This window comes from Cavia porcellus, unplaced genomic scaffold (genome assembly GCF_034190915.1).
Source record: "Cavia porcellus strain 051 isolate PalLab524CR breed Dunkin Hartley unplaced genomic scaffold, mCavPor4.1 scaffold_6, whole genome shotgun sequence".
Taxonomy (NCBI): Eukaryota; Metazoa; Chordata; class Mammalia; order Rodentia; family Caviidae; genus Cavia; species Cavia porcellus.
The window spans coordinates 57,812,508-57,833,095 of record NW_026947489.1 but is presented as its reverse complement, the minus strand read 5'-3'; the positions used below and the strand labels follow the sequence as shown (position 1 = coordinate 57,833,095).

General features: G+C 35.4%; 1 protein-coding gene and 1 pseudogene across 21 annotated transcripts in view; both read left to right on the top strand.

Moving 5' to 3' along the window:
• Positions 1-20,588, top strand: part of Kmt2c (lysine methyltransferase 2C) — a 239,306-nt gene that overhangs the window by 174,609 nt on the left and 44,109 nt on the right. For 18 of the 21 annotated variants that reach the window (XM_063250791.1, XM_063250781.1, XM_063250792.1 and 15 more), the window contains 11 exons: positions 207-272; positions 1,352-1,564; positions 6,531-6,659; positions 7,649-7,768; positions 8,954-9,084; positions 12,753-12,930; positions 14,742-14,846; positions 15,191-15,238; positions 16,179-16,307; positions 16,481-16,513; positions 16,614-16,733. In XM_063250791.1, coding sequence (XP_063106861.1) covers positions 207-272; positions 1,352-1,564; positions 6,531-6,659; positions 7,649-7,768; positions 8,954-9,084; positions 12,753-12,930; positions 14,742-14,846; positions 15,191-15,238; positions 16,179-16,307; positions 16,481-16,513; positions 16,614-16,733 — 1,272 coding nt within the window. The remainder of the gene's footprint in view (positions 1-206; positions 273-1,351; positions 1,565-6,530; positions 6,660-7,648; positions 7,769-8,953; positions 9,085-12,752; positions 12,931-14,741; positions 14,847-15,190; positions 15,239-16,178; positions 16,308-16,480; positions 16,514-16,613; positions 16,734-20,588) is intronic. The other 3 variants (XM_063250795.1, XM_063250793.1, XM_063250787.1) reach the window with 1 other exon arrangement.
• LOC134476456 (GTP-binding nuclear protein Ran-like) lies at positions 1,571-6,522 on the top strand (annotated as a pseudogene).

Here is a 20,588-nt window from a genome sequence, read left to right as displayed (position 1 = left end):
TCTTGGTAGTTATTAGCAATGTGTAGAAATCCAGTACATTGCTTCTTTTTTTGCCAGTTTTGCCTCTTTAATTTGTGTGGTTCACGTTTAATGCTGTTTAGTAATCAAGCATTTATTTTAATGTGTACCAAACGTAAAAATTTAGTAATATGTAAGTCTTTAATAACTTTTTTCTAAAAAATTTACCTGAATTATTTTCATTCCAGTGCCTTCCTCAGAGTGCTGTGAATCTTCACTTGTAGCACAAATCATCACAAAAGTAAAAGAGCTAGGTAAAATCTGAAATGCTTTACTCAATTGTTTTTCAGAAAAAGTGTTAATGAGTGGTCAGTTTTTATAGAACCGGCTTGCCACATTTTATATAAAATATGCGTAGCCATATAGGTGTTTGTTCTAAGTACTCTGATGTTAAAATTTTTTCTAGCTGAAATATAAGATGTTCATTTTGTCTAGTTTTACTTGGGCAATATTCCTGTAAGTTTTAGAAAATGGCCAGTGAAAATTAGCAGCTTTTAAAAGAATTGCTCAAGGGGCTGGGGATTTAGCTCAGCAGCATAAGCACCTGCCTTGCAAGCAGGCGTTCGTGAGTTCAATCCCCGGTACCGATAAAAAGGAAAAAAAAAAAAGAAAAGAAAAAGAATTGCTCATGTCCTATTTGCTTTGGCTTTATTGATATCCCTCTCTGTACAGTTATTAGCAGAAAAGAAAGCCTTGCTAAGAAATTCTTTTAGAAGTATAGCACTGTACTTTAATCTTTTCTCTTTTTTCTGTAATAGCTTAGAATGGTGACTCATTGATGCTTTTACAGTCTTTCTTTTGACTGCTTGTATTTGATATCATCTAGTAAATTAGACTGTTAAGGAATTATTCTAGTGAACAGTTTTGTACATTAAGAATTCAGTCTGCAGGGTTTTTACGTACTTACTCCATGTAAGTGATTATATTGACACTGGTTTTCAAATGGCTTTCTGGGGTATTCTTGCTTCTTTTACATTAGTTCATCCTTACCTCTTGTTCTCTTCTAAGAAAAGATTCATAGTTCGATGGTTGATGCATTGCATTGAGCTTCAGTGCTAGATGTTCTTCCTTGTGATTCACCAAAATGACAGGAATACCATTTTTAAAAAACATATAGTCTTTTGCCTAATGTTCAGGATAGTTTGACCAATTATTCCCGGTTCAAATTAGGCATCATTGTGTTAATTATTCATGTTGCTCTTAGATAATCATTCTGGGAAACTGCAGTTGTATTCCTTTGATATATATATTATGTGTTAACAGTAATTAATTTACCAGTCAAATTTTAAAACGAAAGTTTAAATTTGTATTCTTGATATTTTTTAAATTTTAGATCCACCTAAGACCTACACCCAGGATGGTGTTTGTCTGACTGAATCAGGGATGACTCAATTACAGAGTCTCACAGTTACTGTTCCAAGAAGAAAACGGTCAAAACCAAAATTGAAATTGAAGATTATAAATCAGAATAGTGTGGCTGTCCTTCAAACCCCTCCAGACATCCAATCAGAGCATTCAAGGGATGGAGAAATGGATGATAGTCGAGGTAGTACTGATTTGTCATCCTTGGAATACACGTGCAAGAATTAATGTATAAAATAACTTTTGAAATTTTTATGACTTATTAGGATAAATCTCACTGACTTAGACAATCTTGAATGTAGCATGTTCCTTTCCTGAGTGATCTTCTTGGACTTTGCCTTTTAAGCTTTGTTTTTGTGGATTTTCTTAGGATTCATTTATCTTAATAGACATCTCCAAGACCATAGTATGTGATATGATCACAGATGGGCAAATTCATAGGGTTTGACTTAGTTTACTAGATAGTAGCATAATAGCTCTCAAATATTGTAAACTTGGATGCCGTGTTTAAGTTAAAATAAAATTTGATCTGTGTGTTGTAAAAATTAATAATTCTGCTTCAGGTGCATTGTAGAAATTAATTCTGCTTCAGGTGTATATTATACTCACAGATATTCAGTGTAAACCATGATTTACAAACATTTTCTTGGTTGGAGTAGATATAAAAACTTTATTGTAGTTGTACTATAATTTGAGTAATAATGTTAAAGTCCTTACAAGTTACATTTTTACTTATCTCCAAAGATCACTATAGGAATGTTTGTTTTTAGAGTGATTTTTTTTTTCTTTTCAGCTGATTCAGAAATAAAGTAATAACTATTTCATTATATTTCATCAGGCAGTAGTATCTATCGTATATATGCTGTGCATGATCTTGGAAGTCATTATGAGCAAAAGTAAAACCCTTTTCTTATGGAGTTTATGTTTAAGTGTTAAGGTACAAGACTGTAAAAAATAAGCGCACAAAACCCTAGCTCAGGCCATGATGACTGCACATGGGGGTCCAGAGGTCTACTTTAAGGTCATGCCTGGTGGGTGATGACCTCACTGGGAAGACCACATTCATGATGGCAGGTTCTAGAAATGGTAGTCATGCTGGTTGTGGAGGTGTGCCTAATTGTGTTCCGCACCATCTTCGGCCCTGTCAAGTTCAGTGTGTGGAACACCGCCAGCCAGGAGGGCTGTATGACTACTACTGCATCCAGGCTTAGTGTGCTGTTACCATGTTTGAGGTGACATCGAGAGTTATCTACAAGAATGTGCCTAACTGGCACAGAGATTTAGTGGGAGTGTGTGAGAACAACCCCCATTGTGTTGTGTGACAACAAAGTGGACATTAAGGGTAGGAAAGTAAAGGCAAAGTCTGTTGTCTTTCCCTGAAAGAAGAAACTTCAGCGCTATAATATTTCTGCCAAAAGTATGTACAACTTTGAGAAGCGCTTTCTCTGGCTCTTCAGAAAGCTCATCAAAAACCTGCACATGGAGTTAATCGCTCTTGCCTCATCAGAGATTATCATGGACCCAGCCTTAGGAGTGCAGAGTCAGCATGATTGAGAGGTTGCTTAGACCAATGCTCTCCCAAATGAGCATGATGACCTGACCTGCTAAACGTGAAGTTGGAGTACGTTGTCAAAAGTCTAGTTTTATAGAAACTATCCTGAGTGACCATGGCCGTTAGAGCTTCATGGTTTGGACTGTCATATTTAGCAGTTTGGAACATAGTTGTTTCCTTCTTGAGTTTCATATATAAGATTGCCATGGTCACATCACAATAAAAAATTAAATAAAAACAAAAAAAAATTATTTTGCTTAGCAAGTGCTAAGGAAAAAGAGGCTAAAAAGAATTAAGAGTATAGATAGTGATGTTGTGGGGTCAAATAAATGGAAGGTGATATTTAAGCATACACTTTAAAAAGTCGAGGAGGTGAGAACAAAGCATCCTCAGATAATGAGAAAATCAGGGCAGAAGCCTGGAGAGTGCAAGCCCAGCATGCGCAAGGAGTGCTGTGAAGACCAGTGTATGGACACGGGGACTTAGGGGACAGTAGGAGCCTGTCAAGTCACAGGTGTGAGGAGAGGATTCAGGCTAGGTGATGGTCATGGTGTTGATGGAGTTGGGGATAGATTTGATGCGTAGGGGAATTTGCACTTGCCAGAGTAGAACGAGGCTGGCAGGATGTTTCTGAGGAGAAAAGAGCATGTTCTCACTTGTATTTTAAGGTCTTTCTACTGTAACATGTAAGACTGTCAGGAGAATTGTGTCCAGCAGATCAGTCAGCAAACTAGGCCAATAGTCCTTGAGTAATAGATAAGTGTGGTCTTAGAATTGTCTTGTAAATTCCTGGTAATTTTACCATTTAATCCTCATGTTTTTCTTTTGTAGTAGTGTGTTTAAGAGAAAAGTTTTGTGGTTATGTATAACTGCATTTTAGGGGCTGGGGATTTAGCTCAGCGGCATAAGCACCTGCCTTGCAAGCAGGCGGTTGTGAGTTCGATCCCCGGTACCGATAAAAAGAAAAAAAAAAATCACTTCCTGTATAACTGCATTTTAAATGGAGTTGAATAATGAATTTGAAGCTTAAACTGGGTTGGGGGTTGCAAAGAAATTGCCCATATGTTTAGGGGCAGTAGATCCAGATCAGCATTAGTCACACACAAAGAAGATGTTTGGTTTCTGATGACATCAAAACTTGTGTGGAAAAGGATTTCATCTGAACTCAAATTTGGAAAATGCTGCAGTTGACCTAACACTAACCCTCTTGATAGTACAAATTATTTTTCAAATGCTGAGCTTATACAACCTTCTAAAACAAAACAAAAGAAAACAAAACAAAAAGACTTTGGAAAGTTTCCATGTGACTCCTGTTCTGTGAACACCACTATGTGACTGGTGTTTTATTTAATTTTATGTTCTCTTACTCCTGTCAAAATCAGTTGAAAAATTACCCTGGCTTTCTTTGAAACTATGTGGTAAAATAGCCCTTCTTTAATTTGATTGACTGAATCCTTACTTTATTGAAAATGAAAGAAAATGAATGTTGTATAGTATATTAGATGTTAATATTGTCAGTTTGGGGATTTTAACAATTGAGTGTAGTATTTTCCTACTATTCTTTTATACTCTTCAATATCTCAGGATCTGAAATCTTTTGTGAAGGAGAGGTACTTTTTGTAGGGCTGAGGTAAGCATGTTTTAGTTGAAAAACATTTGTCTTTTTCCTTGTTTGCTAAATCCTTTTAAAAATTGGGTGCTATAACTTGTTACCATGAAGATGTAACTATGTTATTGTAATCAGTTTTAAAAACATCACTCATTATTATGATCACCCACCCAGTATGTGCCACACATACATGTATATGCCAAACACATATGTAAAGTGAGTTTTATGACTTTATTATTCCAAGTCTGTCTACTAGAAAAACTAGTCACCTTTAATTCTTGTTATAGAATGCTAAGATTTCTAATATATCGCCCTTTTTTGTTAGTTTGTATGAAACAAGATTCGCCACGTTTTAGGTTCTATGTTTAGACTATGCCTCGGTATTTTGGGGGAAAGTGTGTAATGCAACCCTAGAACTCTAAGTGGTTTTAGCCAATTTATTCAGTTTCTCTGATGATTAGACTTTTCATTTGTGAAGTACTACATATACTAGGATCAAACCCAAAGGGTAGTTATGTTGACAGTGCTCAAGGGTGTAGGCCATACCCTCACTGTGACACTTCCCAGATGGGACTTTCTCAGGAACTGTCAGCTGTCAGTGTGCAGTCAGTGCTTCCCCAGTAGCTGTTTGGTCTGTCTGATAGAGCTCAGCAGAGTCCCACGTTGTTTCTGTTGTGGTGCAAGTTCTGCTCTGTCAATAATTAGAATGACCCCTGTGTTCATGTTACTGAATGTTGAGGACAGTGGATTCTCTGCCAGAAACATTCTTTGAAACTGAATTGTTCCCAAATCTTTTTCTTTATTTTGAAAGTATAAAAAAAACAAAATGAGAGAATGTGTAGACTTTCCCCTCTGTATTATTAGGGTGAGACTGGATAATGCCAAAATTAAATTGTGAAAAGTATTATTGACAGGAAGTGATCTTGAGCTGTATATCTTGTCAAGAGTGTACTATAGGTCATATTACACATATAATTTTAGACACAGCATTAAACTCCACTGAAGTCTGCAAAGTCCAAATTAACTTGTGATGACCTGGAAAATTACAACAGTTGTGCTTTTTATTTTATTATTATTTTGGGGGGGGTATGGAGGATCGAACTCAAGACTGTGTGCTTGCAAGGCAGGCTCTTATGCCACTGAACTAAATCTCCCGCCCCCCCCCAGTTATGCTTTTTAAGTAAATTTCCTTTTGCTAGTGTTGAATTTTACCTTTTGTAAATACCTCCTAAGACAAGTCTTAAATCATTAGCATAGTGCATCAGAAGCAAGTTTCGTAGAAGCAGACTTCTTATTCACCTGCTGGAATCTGGAGAACTTGGTACACAAGAAAAAAAAAGTCTCTACCCCTAAAGAAAACAAAAACACTGTGCATTGAGAAAGTGCATGAGTTAGGAGAGTGTTATAGTAAATTAGCCCCAAGATCGAACTAAAATAGAAATACAGGGAAATAAGTTGGTTTTAGAAAGAGACTAAGGAGTCTTGACTATAGGAGAAAATAAATCAGAATTTGTCAACACTGTCATCTAGAATTTGTCTTCTCCAGGTGTTTTTAATGTCCTATGATGATGCTGGGTAACATAAGAAAGAAAGCGAGTTCATACTGAATTAGTATGTAATTTGGGATAGTTTTTAATAACTAGAGTATATTCCGTTTCCACTATGATTGGAATTCAGAAGAGTTGTAGGTTACAGAGTGAGGTCTGGGACTTGGAGACATAATGAAAACAGAATGATTTGTAAAATGCAAGTTGAGGGATCATTGTGTCTTTGAGCTTTTTCTCTGTGTGTTCCCTTTACCTGACTCTCAGGTTGTTATCCTTGAGAACACACTGCTTTAAGTGTGGGGCATTCTTGATTTCTTTTTCTGCTTTCCCGACCTGCTGAGATGCACAATTACAGTGACCTGTTGACTCCTTGGCTTTATGTTTCCCTTTTTTGTATTTGGTAGACATCTATAATTTCATCTATACATTTACTCTTTTCCAGAAGCAGAACTTATGGATTGTGATGGAAAATCAGAATCTAGTCCTGAGCGGGAAGCTGTGGATGAGGAAACTAAGGGAGTAGAAGGAACAGATGGTGTCAAAAAGAGGAAAAGGAAGCCATACAGACCAGGTAAAAGGCCTATGTTAGAAAAAAATAGATTATGGAATAGTGCATTCCTGTAATCTCAGCTTTCTGGAGGCTGAAACAAGATGATTGTGAGTTCAAAGACAGCCTATCTAGATCTGGGCTATAACAAACAAAAAAAGCCAGGCACAGTTGTGCTCTCTGGCAGTTAAGGCAGGATTTATGTGAGTTCAAGGCCAACCTGGACTACCTAGCCAAGACCCTGTCTCAAACTCTCACCCCCAAGTTAAGGACTTCATTATTAATTAATCATGACTAAGTATAACATCCTAAAAACTCTCTGAAATGTAAGTATGCATCAAATAACTGGACTATTTTAATACACTTTTTGGGTGACGAATTTATCTGAATATTTCACAGTAAATTCAATGCCTAATCCCAAACTTAGAACAATTTTATCAAGTGCTTTACTAGTTGATTTTTTTTTTAGAAAATTTTTTTCTTTTTCTTTTTCTTTCTTTTTTTTTTTTTTTTGGTGCCAGGAATTGAACTTACAACCGTGCACTTGCAAGGCAGGTGCTTACGTTACTCGGCTAAATCCCCAGCCTTGATTTTTTTTTTTTTAAATAATTGACAGAAAAACATTTCATGTATTTCCTTTTGATGCATACTTCTGCAGTTCTATTGTCAGCTTTGATCTTATGATATTTTTATGTTTTAAAAATTTGTTTCAAGGGCTGGGAATTGAGCTCAGCTGCGTAAGCACCTACCTGGCAAGCACAAGGTTGTGAGTTGGATCCCTAGTACAAAAAAAAATCCTGTTTACTTGCTAATGGTAGTAGTGTTGGCATTTTTTAAAATTCAAAACCTGTTCTATTTTACAGAAAAATGAGGCTTTTGATTTAGATTAGCCCAGAATTAATTTTGGATAATGCCTCACTATTAAAGCAATTTCATCTTAGTTACTATAGAACTACAGGGTCAGGACAACTTATAAGTATTTATCAGTTTATCTAATTTCTTGCTTTTGATAGGTATTGGTGGGTTTATGGTACGACAAAGAAGTCGAACAGGACAAGGAAAAACCAAGAGATGTGTAATAAGAAAAGATTCCTCAGGCTCTATTTCTGAGCAGTTACCTAGCAGAGATGATGGTATAGTATGGTATTTCTTTGATTTAACCCCTTGATCTTGACATCTTGATTAAAAAGAACTATTAGAAATAATGCTTCTGTCACAACTATATTGCTCTTACTGATTGAAGGATTTAGATATACGTATAATTCATACTTAGTCTAGCAGTCCAATTTGATAAGAAAATGATTTAAGTCCAACAAACTGTATTCCTTTTTAATTTATTTTCTTGTTTTCTTTGGTCCTGACGATTAAACCCAATGGCCTCACATACTCGAACGTGCTCTGTCCTGAGCTACCACTCCCAGCCCCTTCTCTGAGATTTGAGGTCTTCTTTATTAAATGTATTTCCTATGTTAAGTATAGGAAATGTAAGGACTAACTTGCTTAGTTCTGTGAGATACTATCTGGTCATCTAAACAAAGGCTTCAGCTACTTAAAATACAACTCAAAACTTATACAGTTTAATTGAAAGTGACAAGTGACCCTAGTGATTTTTAACACATCTACCAATGCACATGTTCTCATTCTTAGTGCTTTAGAGAATGATCTCATTAATAATACATTTCTGAACTTAGAATTGCTGGATCAAAGGAAACACATATAAATAAATAATATTTATTTTATTGGTTTTCAATATAGATTACAATAAGTTGTGTTCTCTAAATTTCTTGTCAGAGTGTATGAGTAGCTAGACTCATGAGCATTCAGTATCTTCAGTTTTTACAATCTATAACTACATGTTGTGTTTTAAAAAACAAGTTTCTGGACTGAGGATTTAGATTAGTAGCATAAGCGCCTGCCTAGCAAGTGCGAGGTTGGGAGTTTGATCCCCAGTACCAAGAAAATAAAATAAAATAAAATAAAAAACAAGTTTCTGTTTTGCATGAAAATGCTGGTTATAAGTGAATAGGAAACATATTAATATTAAACGACAGAAAGTTAAATTTCATGATGATTATAACTTACCAATAAACTTATTTTGAAGTTTTTTTTGTTTTGGTTTGGTTTTTTGGTATGGGGACTTGAACACAGGATCTTGTGCTTGCCGGACAGATGCTGTGCCACAGAGCTATATTTCCAGCCCCAGATCTTGTGACACAGTTTAAATGGAACTGTATATGTTCCTAAGCTATAAAATTACCATGGGTGGATATGTTTCAAATTTAAATGTCACATATGTATAAATATGACTCTTATTTCAGGATGGGGTGAGCAGTTACCAGATACTCTGATTGATGAATCTGTTTCTGTTGCTGAGAACACTGAAAAAATAAAGAAAAGATACCGAAAAAGAAAAAATAAGCTCGAAGAAACATTCCCTGCTTATTTACAGGTAATGTTGTGCTTACATTATGTTATATTGTTTGTTAATTGAGGGAATGTAATGTGTTAAGTTTTTAAAGGTAAATTTATTGTTATTTTCATTTAGCCTTAAATGTCACTTTGCCTTCTAGAGCCCCATAAAATTTAACAGTTATGGTTTTTTGTGCTTTTTAATACTTTCCATAAAGTTTATCTCACTTATTCATTTCTAAACATTCTATAAGCTATAATAGAGACACGTTGGAGTATGAAGAGCTGTCTCATATCATTGTGCAGGTTAAATTTAGATCCTATGAAAATTGCCTTGTCCAGTACAGGTTACAGTAATCATTAAATAAAAATAAGTTTAAGCAGGTAGAGTAGCAGCTTTGGTAATTGTGTACTACTATCTATCTATTTTTGAGACAGGAGCTGTTACTTTTAGAAGCCTGGTAAACCAAAGACTAAGCCAAAGAATTCTTTTGTTTTCCTAGATACACATTAGAAAAATATGTCTCAATGTGAAGAAATTATATTTTATAGATACAGATTACAAAAAAGAAAATCTTCTTAATCTTAAAACATTAAGTCATAGAAGAATTCGAAGTAATTTAATGTGCTCTACATTAGAAACAGGATTGGGGGAGATACCTGATGCTAACCCTAGATAGTTTATAGTCTGAGCCTGATGTTCATCCTTTCTGGGCCTCTGTTTCTTTCATTGAATTGGGACTGACCATCACTGAGTGTCCACCCCAGTTTCAGTGTAGAATTGTTCATCTGATGTGTCCTTTCCTGAAACTGATCTATGTAACATGCCCTGCTTGAGTTGTAAATAGTTTTTCAGTTATCTACTGTTGAATTTGTTTTGAAACACAATTTCTTTCAATTCTTATACAACTTTTAATAATCAGACTACTAACATTTTAATGGCCATATTCATGTTAGAGTTTACCCTTTTGCGTCAAGAGTTTTGTATTTACATACCACTCTCCAAACAGTTGTGTAATCTTGCTCTCTTCACCATCTTTTTGCCCATTCACAGTCTCTTTGCCCCAGGTTTGATCCCCAGCATTGAAGAAGGAAAAAAATAAGTCCATCCAGTCTCTCCATTCTGTCCCTTACTTTCTTGTAGACCTAAGACATGTTTTTATTTTCTCCTGGTTCTTCAAACATTGTTTCAACCTAGCTTTGCATTGACTTTTCGGTCTTTTTTTTTTTTTTTGGGTACTGAGGATGAAACTCATCACCACGTGCTTGCAAGACAAGTGCTTACACAGCTGAGCTACTCCCTCGACCTCCATTTATTTTTAAACAGTAATTTCATTGGTCAAGAAAAAAAGTCCATGTCTCATTTGTATTTTTGATCTTGTTTTCTCTTTGCCTCATTTCCTTTCTCAGCAGTCCTTTCCCAGAATACTGAGCAGATGAGCTGCTCCCCATTGGTAAACTGTATTGTACATTTGGGAGTTTCTTACCTGTTTAGGAAAGGGTGAAAAGACTTTTAGCACAGAAGCAAGTGTCATTAACTGATGTCACAGTTAACTGCTGAGACCTTACTTAAATGGGCTGTGTTTTTTCCTGTGATCTAACAGTAAGGTTGAACCCTTTTTTTTTTTTTTTTTGCAGTTAATGTGATATAAGAAGCCTTTGTGGGACCAGGGATGTAGCTCAGCACAGAAATGCCTGCCTGGCAAGTGCAAGGTCTTGAGTTTGATCCCTGATACCCACCCCACCACCACCACCACCAAAAAAAAAACAAAAACAAAACCTTTGTAATGGTACTGTTTCTTAGGTGTCTTGTAATAGTTCCATTTTTCACTTTTGATTGGGGGAACATATGCTGGCAAAAATATAGCAGGAATTTAGTAGCGTTCTTTCTACATTTTCTTTATGAACCACAGAAATGTCTAAACTATATAATCTCTACACTACAAATATTGAGGAAATCCAATAGCTTTTAGTGATACCATGTGATTTTTAGAAACCCTTGTGCTACTTTATCCATAGTTCTTGATTGGTTCTATTAGGTTAAGGAATCCTATTGGTATACTCTTCTGTGTGTTAACTACAATAAGAATGTTCTTTTTTTTTTTTTGTCTTTTTGAAACATGGTTTCACTGTGTAGGTCCGGGTGGCCTTGAGCTCATTTTGTACCCTAGGCTGGTCTCGAACTTGGGACATTTCTCCTCATTTCTCCTGCCTCAGCCTCCCAAATGCTGGGATTATAAGTGTGCACCACCACACCCAGCCAGTGTTTCAATTCTTAATAATTATTAGTTGAGTCACCATTAATTACTAAAAATACTGCTTAATTGTAGTCTCAGATTTCTCAAGTTTATAAAGGATTAAATAAATAACCTTTAAATTTCAAGGGTGCTTTGTGCTCTTCAGCACTTTACCTGATAATCAGAACATTGCTGGAAAAGAGGCAAACTATCTTCCATTCAGTGTTGCTTTGTGGATTTTTAAATTTTTCATGGTGAACAACTGGTTTAAAAACTAAGAAAATTTAAAATTAATTGAATCATTGCCTAAGTAGACTTTACCCCTTAATCCCTTTCAAAAGTGGGAACTTTATATTTTATGTGCTTATAATAGTTTTGATTCATATATTTTGCTGCATGATTTGTCATAAAGGGTTTTTGTTTTGTTTTTTTGTGGAGCTAAATGTCTTGAGTATGGTAGGCAAGTACTCTACCATTGAGCTACACCCACAGCCCTCAACCTGCTTTTTCTTTAGTAACAGAGTTTAGGACGTTCTTAAGATAGCTTACATATTTTTTAAAATTGTATTTTATAGTACAAGTGTATGTAATTGATTTAGTTATATGCCTACTCAAGAACATTAAGGCCAATTTTACCTTTTGTATTTTATGTCTGTTTGTTAAGAATGTGTTAAATGTCAATGACTACTACAAAATTGTTTTTCAAAGAATCCTTTTTCTAAACAAGCCATGTAGTAGCAAATACACTGCAGCAGGGTTGCTAGGTTGGAACAAAAGAAACTGGACCTTGCAGACTTCCTTTTTGTCTTCTGTGTTGATCAGTGAACAGTGTGGGAGATCTGGAGTCAGGACCCCAGCTGAGCGCACTGGCCCCAAGTTGGAGGAGGTGTGCTGAGATGGAGGGAGGTTCAGCTGAGTAAGCCAGGGCCTTTTAGTAGCTGCACTACTGCGCGCACGGTGTGCATAGAATGACGCTGTAAACCCTGTCAGATTTGTAGTAGAAATCTTCTGTGTAATTGTTGTTTATGAATCAATATGAGATTACTAAATCTACTTGAAATATCTAAGTATTAAAGCTATACATCAAAATCTCGTGTTATCCTCTGCAAGTAATCTGTAAATACTAATATTCACGAAATTTAGCTTCACTTATAATATGAATTAAGGTGCCAGTGGTATTATAAATCTGTCAGTTTTTAAATTTAATTGTAACCCAGTCGCCTGGAATTGAATTATTACGCTGCAGTGGCTAGGAACACATTTGACATAATTGTGTGTTTGTATTTCTACAATTTTATTTGTCTCTAGTGCTAAAGCTACAGGTCTTCTTTTAAAAATAAGATAAATCTGTAAAAGAATTGGCAGTCTTTTTGTATTTTTCTGTATTCAATTTTTATATTGCAAAAGTGATGACAGAATATCTCTAGAATTTTATAACTAATGATTTTGTCATGTGCTTATCTTTGTCTAGGAAGCTTTTTTTGGAAAAGATCTTCTAGATACAAGTAGACAGAACAAACTGAATTTAGATAATGTATCAGAAGATGCAGCACAACTTATGTATAAAACAAACACCAACACAGGTTTCTTGGAGCCTTCCTTTGATCCTCTACTTAATTCTTCAACTCCAGCAAAACCTGGAACTCAGGGTATGTAGAATAACTGAATTGATGTTTTCTTTATCAGTGGCATTTACCTTCCTTTTCCTTCAGCTTTAGAAATGGTTTTCATTGACAGACATATGCTTGTAAAAGCAGCTCTTTTGAAGTATATTGTATATTTAGTAAATGTAGCTATTATAAGTGATCAGGTATATTAGATTTGACAGACTAATTTACCTGGACACCTACCACCAAAATCAGGAGTTGTAAAGGAAAACATTCAGCTTACATTTTACTGAGGACAGTGCAAAAGGATATAATCTGACCATAATTGATTGAGTTGTTCTCTTCAATTTAAGGTAAAATATACCACCACCACTCAGTTCTTTTGAGACAGTATCTCAACATGCAGCTCAGGCTGGCCTTGACCTTACTTTGTAGCCCATGTTTGTCTCAAACTCTCAATAAGCCTCCTCCTCAGCCTCCCAAGTGAGGTAGACTTTTAATATAGTGAAATATGTTGCCCTTCATCCCGATTTCTTTCTGCTTCTTCATTGTGGGAGAAGAAGGCTGTTCTGTGCCACAGAGAGTGGTCAGCGTTTCTGGCTACGTGAGATCATGATAGTCATAAGTGTCAGCAGATATTTCTAAATGGTCCTTGGTATGCAGAATCACCAATTTGAGATCCATGTCTTCAATGGAGGGAATATGGAACTCTTTAAGACTCTGGGAAGACTGAGAGAATTTAGTAAGGCTATAATGTCAGTGAGGCTCTCAAGGTTTAGTTGGCTATATAACACAGTGCTCACTGTGTTTTCCCCACTTCTAGAGGTTTTTTGTTTTTTTAGTACTGTCAATTATAAATTAATGGTTTTTGACAAGCTTTCTTTTTGCTGTTGAGTACATTTGTTACTCAGTTCACTTGATAAACTCATTTTGGAAAACAATTTTAACACAACTCCCCACTGAAAAAGCATACTTTTTTTTTTTTAAAGGTAGGGCCTCACTCTGTAGTTCAGGCTGGCCTTAAACTCAGTATGGAGCCTAAAGCCTAGGCTAGCCTTGAAGTCTTGGCAGTCTTCTTGCTTTAGCCTCCCAATTGCAAGGATTATAGTAGGCATTTGCTGCCACATCCAGCTGAAAAGATGGCTTGATATTAAGTAGTTATCAGTTTTGTTAACTTAGTATTGTCCTAAATTAAAATACAGCCTGCTTGCTTTCACCTGCAGGTTCTGTATCTGCAAATACGAAGGGCCAGCCTAAGGGACTTGAGTAGTTACAGTATTTCCAGGGGACCCTAAAATCAATTCCTTGGAGATGCAAGAGACCCATGTATAGATCTTCTATTTTATTGAAATAATTTGAAGTTATCTTCCCTTCTTTTGTACACATAGCATGTCAAGTCTACCTCATCAGTGGTAATGGATATTTTATTCAGATCCATGAACCATAGAAATATTCTGTTGGTATAGCAAGTGTGCATTAACTTTTGCTGTGTTTCATTTTCTACATGTCATTTTAAAGATGCCACATCTATAATGAACTTTTTTCCTCTGTTTCTTAAAGCATTGTATTTTACTTTATTGCTTATAGGTCTTTATTATAAATTTCATTTTGTCAGTGTGAATCAGTCACAAAACATAATCTAAATTTTTAATATTTTTGTTACTCAAAACCTTTGCCTTTGCCATGAAAATGCATTACTGTAGATGTAAAATTTTAAGTTTTTGTCATTCTAGTACTTGCCTTGATATTTGCTGTGATCTTAAATATTTTAGGAAATGGTTGACTGAAGGCATTTTTAGGGTACAATGCTTAGGAAAATACTGAAAATGTAAAACTGTACTTGCTATATTTAGGCACTGCTGATGACCCATTAGCGGATATTTCTGAAGTCTTGAACACAGATGATGACATTCTTGGAATAATCTCTGATGACCTGGCAAAGTCAGTCAGTCACTCAGGTACAGAAAAGCACCCTTTGCCTGCATGCAGTTGTCATGTGAGAGGCACGCGTTTGCTGAGCACATGTCCTCTTCATTCTGTTTACAGTAATTGAAGTCACTTTTTGGTGTGTGTTTTGACTTTGCCAAAGAGGCCACTGCTTTTCTTTTTTTTTTTGATCTACCTTGGTTTTTCTACTTTAGAAGGGGGATATAACAAGTTAGTTATTTCTGTTACCTTTCTAATTTCACTAGATGTAAGACATGTTGCCTTAGAGTCTTGCTGTATCTTGCCTCTTGTTTGCATTTCCCACCCTTGTTGCTTCTGTGGTAATCATCCATTTTATTTGGTTTGGGTCTCGTAGGTCTTGATTTATGCACTTTCCAGGTTGAGAGCTCACCTTTTCCTTTTGGTAAGAAACTGAGCAATGGATGACCGCTGATTAGTACTTTTTTTTTTTTTTTTTTAATAGTGGTTTCAGTTGAAAAAACCTATAGGTGCATGCATGTTTTTAATAGTGCTAATTTGTCACTAATCTATACTTTGCTTTTTCCTTTTTTTATACAGCTAATGCATAGTATCACCATGCTGTGCTTTGGATGATTTTCTTAGTAATTTTTTTAAAGAAATGGTTTCATGCTTATTACTACATAATTTATAATATTCAAATGTTAGAGCTAGTTGCTAATATAAGATCAAATAAGAACAGAGAAAAAAAGACAAAGAACAGAATTTTTGCTTTTAAAGCAATAATATTGAGAAAGCATAAAAAAAGTACACATAAAACTACTTGCCTATGTGACTGTTGCAGAAAATTCTGCATGTATGAGATAAAGGTTGTTACATTATAAACATAATTTATATTTTTAGAATGTAGTTACCGAATACTTAAAAATACTTAAAGTTATTTAGAAAGGATATTTATTAAACAATAGAACATTTATATTTTCTATTAAACAATTTTATATGAAATTTTTTCCTTCTGTTTTAGTTATTGTACTGTATTGAATGTACATTTGATACCACTATCAAATTAAAACGTTTATGTTAGAGACTCTTTTCTTAACTTAAGGTTTATTTTTTGCAGACATTGCTAAAGTAAATCTGATGTGTTTCCTTGGGAAATATATTTACTTTGAAAAGATAGCTGTAGCTGGCATGTAGATTCCCAAATACAAAGAACCTAATTTTTACTGCTGGGCTATCCAGATTGCTAAAAGCAGCCTGCTAGAGTCAGAACTAGAGAGTCATTTATTGTCATTGAACTGTTTTATACTGGGGCACACAGAAAGTATGTAATTTCATGTATGTTTCTGAGCTCACCATTTTATTTGTTCAAATTACACTTTCAGATATTGGTTCTATTGCTGATGATCCTTCCTCTTTGCCTCAGCCAAGTGTGAGTCAGACTTCACGACCTTTAACTGAAGAGCAGCTTGATGGGATCCTCAGTCCTGAACTAGACAAAATGGTCACAGATGGTAAAATATTTGCCCTACATCTAGGGTTTCTAAAAGACATGAGTAGATATGACTTTCAAAGATTTCTGCATGCTTATTTATGACTTGACTTCTAATAATTTCTTTATTAAGTATTTGTTTAGGCAGTATAGTAAATCAGTAATTGTTAATAATTTCTATTTCTTTTATTCTAGGAGCAATTCTTGGCAAGTTATATAAAATTCCAGGTATTTGTGTTCTGAATACTTAGTTTATGAAAATGATTCGCCTTCTACTGTGACCCTACTAGTCTTTAATCTTTACTACTACTCTTTTTTTTCCTCATAGAGCTTGGAGGAAAGGATGTTGAAGACTTGTTCACTGCTGTGCTCAGTCCTGTGAACACACAGCCAGCTCCATTACCGCAGCCACCCCCTCCACCACAGTTACTGCCAATGCACAATCCAGGTATGTCACAGCTTTTCTCAGTGTTCTTTATTACAAACACACAAATGTGTGCATACATGCAAGTTTTGCCTTGTTCTTCAGTACTCAGCTGCCACTTACACAAATGAAGAGAGGACGCTTGGTTGTGATGATGGAAAAATACTAGCTTGGGTCACATATCTACTTCCCTGAAGTCTATAGTTCATCTTATTTGTGACCAGTACTTTTCTGTGTACTTGCTTACCCCTTCCCGTAATCCTAGCTCCAGCTGACTTTGGCCATGTGGTCATTCCTACATGGTGACTGCTATCTTGGAGCAGCATGTCTTACTGTCCCCTGCCTGCCTTTCATAAAGTGATCCTTTATGCTTCACTGTCTTTTCCTCAGAGGTTAGCCAGTCAGATCTCCATGCCTGTCCCGCACTCTTTCATTTGTAACATGGGCCACACATAACAGGTATCCCTCGGAGTTTTAAGGTCTTCTCCGTAGAGTGAGAACTTCTGTTTCTCATCATGGTATAATTTGTCAAAAAATATGTATTTAGTCCATATATGCAAAATAAACCAGGGACCAAGTTCGATGAAATTTTGTGAAAATTTGTCTCTTCCATTGAATCAGTCTTTTTCTACCTGCTTGTAACTAGTTGCAATATAAGTTAAGGATTTCAGTTTTCTCCTCCTTCCTGAAGAGCTGAAATTTCACAGCCTAGAATTAAGATCTGAAGGTGTTGCTTGAGTGCTACAAATATAGGAATCTTCTCTAGAATGGAGTTTGCGATTCTGGGTTTGTTTTTTTTGTTCGTTTGTGTTTTTGTTTTTTGAGACAAGGTCTCTCTATATATAGTTAAGCTGGTTTTAAACTCACTTTGTAGCCCAAGCTGGCCTTGAACTTGTGCCTTGGCCTCCAGAGTGCTGGGATTATAGACATCCACCGCCATGCCCATGTGGAGTTTGTAACTCTATGGTGGCATATATTTTGAATAGTTTGAGCATGAAAACATTTCTCTATATATCTCATTGTCATGGACTTATGACTGTATGCTGAATTGAATAATGATATCTTTGTAAATTCTTACATTTATGTGATGAAATACTCAAATAATCTATGTTTAGTACAATTTTTTGTGCATGTTCTTTGTCTTTCTTGCTCCCACTTTTTTTTAATAATTAAATATTCTTCAGCAAATAAAAATGGTTTATCTTCATATTTTCTATAACTAAAATAACATAGTTTAGAGACCAAGCTTTATAAAAGATCTTAATTATGAATTTCACTTCACTGTGGTTCTCCCCCACCCTCTGTTCTGTTTAGATTTTTGGCAGGGACAGCAGGGACAAGGTCACCTTATGTAGAAGTTTTTGAGATGACTTTTTTTTTCGCTAGATGCTAAATTTGCAGTGTAAGATGACTAATAAGGCTGTTTACCTTCATAATATTATAATGCTAGTATTCTAGATTTTCATTTATACAACTTAGAGTATAGTTCAAGTAATACCTTAGGAATTTCTTACCCGTGTGTGTATACATGTGTGCATATGCCGTTAGCCCTGTTTCTGTAGATTCCACATATGTTGACATTTAGTCATTTACAGATGTAAAATATGCGTGGAAGGGAATTGCTGAGATTTCAGTGTTCTAGTTCTATTTTAAAGGTTAACATGATCCAGTTATGTAGGATGACACTGGGAAGCTGAGATATTTGAGAATGGCAACTTCAACATTTTCTGAGAATGGAGGGAAAAATGAGGTAGTGTTTAAGGGGCCACTCTGGAAATAGATTTTGGTACTAGATTAAGGGAAACAAAACAAGCTTTTAGCCTTCTCCTCTCGGCTTCTGCAAACTAAGAAATAGCCCAGGCCAGTGGAATGACTTGATTAGTTATGTCTTGTGGCAAGGTAGCTCTCTTGTCAGTGTTAGAAATGGATTTTGGACAAGAAGAATTGTAGGAATGAGTTTTTTGTGACTAGGGTTAAGTTAAAATGTAGATTATATGTAATACTTTGGTAATAATCAAAAGGGAAGAATAGATACAAAAGATAATGAATTTAGAGTAAGTAAGATAATGCTACTGAGTGAATGAATGTAAAAGAGAAGGTGGAGAAGGAGGAAAATAAAATGAATTATACTTATCTAAACCAGCGTGACCTGAAGGATCATCATGCAATGGAAGGCTTGATATGTGTCTTCTTGAAAGTAGTGGAGATATAATCAATGCAGTTTTAGACTGGCTTTTTTTGGTTAGAAATGGGACATGCAGCCTTTTGTGACTTACATACAGTTGCAGTTAGTCAAGTCTACAGGTGAAAATGTGAGGATTATCTTTGGAATGGTGTTAATCTACATGGGAAAGACGAGATATTTTTTCAGGGAATATACCTCCAGTTGTAGAGAATCTTGGATAATTCTTTAAATATAACTAAATATGTCCCTGGCTCATCTGCTTTATATTAGATGTACAAATTTATAGTCTTTATCCCCTTTCCAAAAGTTAGATGGTTTAGCTATTACAAATTGTGCTGCTAAAAAATGGGTGCACATATATCGCTGTGACATGACCTTTGCAATTTTTCTGGGAAAATACCCAGGAAGGGAATAGCTGAATTGAATGGAACCTCTAATCCTAGTTTCTTGAGGAATCTCCATACTGATTTCCACAGTGGCTGCACCAGTCTGCACTCCCACCAACAGGGGAGCAGTGTTTTTTTCCCCTGCAACCTCACCAACATTTGTTATCAGTTGATATCTTGAAGGCAGCTATTCTTTCCGGAGTAAGATGAGATCTCAATGCTGTTTTAATTTGCATTTCTTGAATGATCAGTGAAGGTGATTTGCATTTATTTGCCATTTGTATATCTTCATCTGAGAACTGTGTGTTCATCTCAGATGCCCATTTTTAGAGAGGGTCTTTGAATTTGGGGAGCTTGATGTTTTAAAATTCTTTGTATGTTCTGGATATAAGTCCTTTGTCTAAGGGACTGCTGGCTAAAATTCTTTCCCATTCTGTGGGTTTATGTCCATCAACCACAGAATGGATGAAAGAGATTTTTCTACAATAGAATATTAGCTATAAAAAAGAATGATCTTGAGGCTTTTATAGGTAAATGGAGGCAACTTGAGACTATCCTCATCAGTGAAATAAATCAGACTCAGATTTGTAAATACCGAATTGTGTCTCTAGTATAAGAAATAATAATAATAATAAACTGAAAGAGTAATAAGAGCCAAAATGTATAATAGCTATTGTAATAATGAAAGGGAAAGAAAGTGCTCTAAATGATATAACTATGTTTGTTTATGTGTGCAAGATATATAACAATCCTACTAAATTTTTGTTAGTTCATCACACAGACTAATTTGTACTATCATTGTCTACTTTTTATGCTTTGATTTTGTAACTTGAACAACTACTAAGATAACAATATGTAATTTATCAACTAGTCATTTTTTACTGTTTTTTTTAAATTCTGTATTGTTTGTACCTTTTCTATTTTGTGTTTTTCTCTAAGTAAGAAAAGATAAAATCAAACCTAAAAATAGAAGAAAAAAAAAGTTAGAAGAAAATGAAAACTAGAGCCTGAGACATTGAGAAGTTCTTAGAAATGGTGATCATTAGGGACATGTTGCAGTGTTAAGCGGGTAAATAAGTAAAATATTGGAAGGGGGCATCTCAGTGGGCAGTGGGAGGGTAATGAGCAGAAGTGACAATGCAGCTCTGATTGTGTTGTATTGGCTCTAATACACAGGTCAGGAAGCAGGAGAGAAATTTCATGAAGGTTGAGATAGGGTAATATGATATCCCTTTAAGGGGTTGAATGAAATAACATTTCAGTTCTCTCTGTGAGACCTGCCTCCAAAATGTTGCATGTTTAAACTCA